At 36.4% G+C, this 4,031-nt stretch overlaps 1 protein-coding gene across 1 annotated transcript; it reads left to right on the forward strand.

Annotated features, from left to right (window-relative positions):
• The first annotated feature begins 241 nt into the window (after positions 1 to 241).
• LOC114748969 (chloride channel protein CLC-c) lies at positions 242 to 3,766 on the forward strand. Its single transcript, XM_028937435.1, has 5 exons — positions 242 to 473; positions 1,104 to 1,382; positions 1,933 to 2,133; positions 2,783 to 2,960; positions 3,130 to 3,766. Exons 2-5 carry the CDS (start codon positions 1,168 to 1,170, stop codon positions 3,475 to 3,477), a joined length of 942 nt encoding a protein of 313 aa, XP_028793268.1. The 5' UTR covers positions 242 to 473; positions 1,104 to 1,167; the 3' UTR covers positions 3,478 to 3,766.
• The last annotated feature ends 265 nt before the right edge of the window (positions 3,767 to 4,031 follow it).

A 4,031-nucleotide genomic window follows, 5' to 3' on the forward strand; every position in this document is an offset into this window, starting at 1 on the left:
AAGAGGAAAAAACTAGCATCTGAACCTGATAAATCCATGTAAACGGTAGGTAATTTAAAGTAGGTTGAAAATTTGATATTTTTAAGTATGTAAGGAGGGAAATTAGTGGTTTGTCTCTGGCAGATTAGTGCAATCCTGATTGAGGCTGAGACGTGGATGAGAACAAGTGAACAACGCAAACTAGTTGTGAAATTACCATTTGGAACAAAGGTTCCATTATTTCAGGGTCTTGCCCCTCTTTCTTCGTCTCGCGCTGGTTGTGGCTGCTATTTCAGCAATAATCAGCGAACGGAAAAACAAAGAGGGTCTTTGTTGTATATATTGAAATGAATTATTGAGCTGCTTCTGTTTCTATTATTTCATACTTTCCCGTCAATTGGACCTTGGTGGAGTGGTTTGACTTACCGTCTGGCGATCCAATAGCAAGCCTTCAGGTGATCCTTGGGGAGTCTGCGGAAGGCGATTTCATTACTGTAAGGACTGAACAATCTGATGTTTCTGCTTCTTTCCCCCCGCTTTTTCTCTCATTATCACTTTATCTTGCGCCAGGCCCTTTTTGTGTTTTCTCTCTTATTATATTTATGCGTGTAAAGTAGGAATTAGATTTGACTAATAATCAAATATATTTGATTTCATCCTGTTCTTTCTTCTTCCTTTTTCCAAAAGCGATCTCAGTCCCTTTATATCGGATTTATATATGGGTATCTAGTTCAAACACACCGATAGTTTGTCATGTTTCTTGCACTGTTTTAGAATTGACTCACATGTCATCTTTTTTGTTTCACGTATAACTTTATAGAAAATTTAGAGTCTGCATCTGCTGGTTTGATTCTCATTGCATCCAACCTGTCCTCTCTTTTGGCACTTGTCTTCATCAAAATTCCTAACTGTACTATTGTGAATGCAGTTTCTTGAAGTAATCGAAGTTTCCATTGACTTTGCATCGCTAAGTTGATAACTCTGGTTCCTAATCATGTTTTCGATGCAAATCAAGAAAGTTTAATGAGAAATAATAAAGAGAGAAGAATTGTTATGTGTTGACTCTTTGAATGCCTGTGGGAAGGCATCTGACTATGCTTATAATAATGTGATTCTGCTTGCAGGTATACTTACTACATATGCTAAAATTAGATTCTTGCAAAAGCGAAAAGTGCAGTTGTTAATAAGATGGAGAATGAAAATGATGTGAATCATGGAGATGATGTGAATGACATAGAAAACGAAGGTCCAGTGGATAGGAAGGACAATGGGAGGTACTGGTCAGAGTTTTCTGAAAGAAACATGACATATACAGAGCCACTTCTGGTGAAGAGGATCAACACCACCTCGCAGATCGCCATAGTTGGTGCCAACCTTAGCCCCATTGAAAGCCTTGATTATGAGTAAGTACCTTGTATGCCATTTGAGTTAAGATAATTCTATCATTTATTCAGTTCTAGATAATTCTATCGCTCAAAACAGATTCTGGATTTGTAAAATTAATGCACCAACAGATATTATGTAAAATTGGTTAAAGAAGGAATAAAGACTGCCAATTTTCAGATCACCACCAAAATGAAAAAAGGCTCTGCCAATTTTCTAGAGTGATGGTCTTTCTAGTCATTATTTCTTATACTTAGCTGTCTTGGGCATTTCTGCCTTTTGGAGGCTAGGTTGAAGTGTTATATCTATGTCTTAAGCGCTTTTTCCTGCCCGGTTATATGTTCGCAACTATATGAACTTTTTTCTTTTCCCCCATCTTTATATATCTTTGCAAGTTTCCCTCAGCACATGATTCCCATTGTAACACATCCACTGAAGTAAATAATGAAAATTAAAAAAAAAAAAAATCAGAAAGCTGAGTACCTCACTGTATTATAAACTCTGGAATTTTTGTAACTGTTTTGGCAGATCCATTAGTGGTAGGAAGTGATAAGGTTTCTGTTATTTCAGGATATTTGAGAATGAAATATTTAAACAGGACTGGAGATCAAGGAGCAAGATTCAGATATTCCAGTATGTGATACTTAAGTGGGCATTTGCTGCTCTTATTGGATTAGGCACTGGTCTACTTGGCTTCCTCAATAATATTGCCGTTGAGAATATTGCTGGTTTCAAGCTGCTTCTGGCGTCCAACCTCATGTCCCAGCACAGGTGAGCTTGCTCCTTGGTTTACCAACTCTGCATTCTTAACATTTAATAACATTTTAGCCAAAACTTTATTTGGCGTATGCTGCTTGTTTATTTTTTGCCTGCGGCATATGCTGCTTGTGTTGCTAGTAACTATGCGTTAGATAAGATGTGTATTATTTGCTTATAGCATGATTTGCAGAATTCTGTCAAGATTAAGGTCTCTTACCTTTTGATCGATCCCCTCATTCATGACTAGAAAATGGTGTACATGTGATATGTATTGCATTCTTGTCACAGCTAATACTCCTTATATGCTTCGGGCACTTTTATTTCATTTTTCAAATTTTTTTCATTAAAAAAAACTTTGCTGACACTCAGTAGGAATGACAATATTGTTTGAAAATCCCAAGATAATTAAATTTTTTTTCCCTTACAAATACAAGCAATGAAAAAATTTGGCGGTTAATCATTTTCCATTTACCTTTATTTCCAATTGGTCTTAGTTTTTATTGGAGAAAGAGTTGACATATTTAAGATGCATCCACCCCTAAAAATGCTATCTAGCATTTGGCTTGGTGGAAATTATTTGACAGAATAAGCCAAACTGCATGCATAGCTTTTTCACAACATTGCCTCCCTTTATTCTCACAATATAGTAGTTTCAGTACAGATACATTCTAGCATTTGTGGCATTAGCTGGTTGCAATATAGGTTTAGCAGCGGCGGCTGGATCTCTTTGTGCTTTCATTGCTCCAGCTGCAGCAGGCTCTGGTATTCCTGAGGTGAAAGCCTATCTCAATGGTATTGATGCTCATAATATACTGGCTCCAACCACTCTTTTTGTGAAGGTGAATAATGATATAATTCCACAAAACTATTTCTTGCTCTTATCATTTTTATTTTCATTCTTACATTTTTTTGGTGTTAAGAACAGAACTCAAACTTCTATTTGTTTCCTTTGATCTTTTACTAAAATATTAACGTTATCTATAAAACTCATGATTTCATCTGTGACAGGTTTTTGGTGCCATCCTTGGAGTTTCTGCTGGATTTGCGGTGGGCAAAGAGGGGCCTATGGTACACACAGGTGCATGCATTGCTTCCTTGTTAGGGCAGGGTGGATCGCGCAAGTATCGCTTGACTTGGATGGGGCTAAGATATTTCAAAAATGATCGAGACCGGCGAGACATGATTACTTGTGGCGCTGCAGCTGGTGTTGCTGCTGCATTTCGTGCTCCAGTAGGTGGTGTTCTCTTTGCCCTTGAAGAGGCCGCTTCCTGGTATCTATTTCTACTGCAATTGTGCTATTATGCTTCCTTTTCTGACTTTAATTTTTTTGCGAATTTATATTTGATTACTGTTTGACATCTGGCTTAAACTAGGCAGTAATGCAACTATAAAATTTCTTTATCAATCTTCCAATTTCTTGGATATACTCAATGCAGAGTGAGTGGTAGAATATTGATAGATGTTTAATATGGGGTAAAAATAGATCAGTGTATGACCTATCATTAGAACCATGAATCTCAAATAAATGTTGGCACTGGGAAAAAAAATCCAGCCTGCAAAGGTTTTTTAATGATAAATAGTAGTTTATAAATATTAGCTTCAGTAATCTCTTTGCTCTTCATCTGTTGCTTTAATGGAACGACCTCCATCTTAAAAAAAAAAAAGTTGGCGTATGACATCTTAATTTCTTGGTTAGATTTCTGTTTGGCTTGTGGACAAGGTAAGCAGAATGCCGTAATCTTTATTTGGTTTCAACACTTTGTTAATAGAATATATGCTGAGATGTTACAAAACATGAAATTTGAGATTCTGTCATATGAAAAGGCACCAAAATAGAAAGCATATTTACTGTATGTTGTCAATGTTAATGCTAAATAAATACACGACAGAATTAATACTAAAACGAAAAC

The sequence above is a fragment of the Neltuma alba genome, unplaced genomic scaffold (assembly GCF_004799145.2).
Source record: "Neltuma alba isolate B1F8T4 unplaced genomic scaffold, ASM479914v2 tig00005880_pilon, whole genome shotgun sequence".
Lineage (NCBI taxonomy): Eukaryota > Viridiplantae > Streptophyta > Magnoliopsida > Fabales > Fabaceae > Neltuma > Neltuma alba.

What these genes read in the sequence shown, in the direction of transcription:
- LOC114748969 (XM_028937435.1), top strand. Translation starts at nt 1,168, where the DNA reads ATGGAGAATGAAAATGATGTGAATCATGGAGATGATGTGAATGACATA. An exon ending in ATTGAAAGCCTTGATTATGA is followed by an intron (nt 1,383 to 1,932) that starts GTAAGTACCTTG and finishes CTGTTATTTCAG; the next exon opens with GATATTTGAGAATGAAATAT. An exon ending in CAACCACTCTTTTTGTGAAG is followed by an intron (nt 2,961 to 3,129) that starts GTGAATAATGAT and finishes CATCTGTGACAG; the next exon opens with GTTTTTGGTGCCATCCTTGG.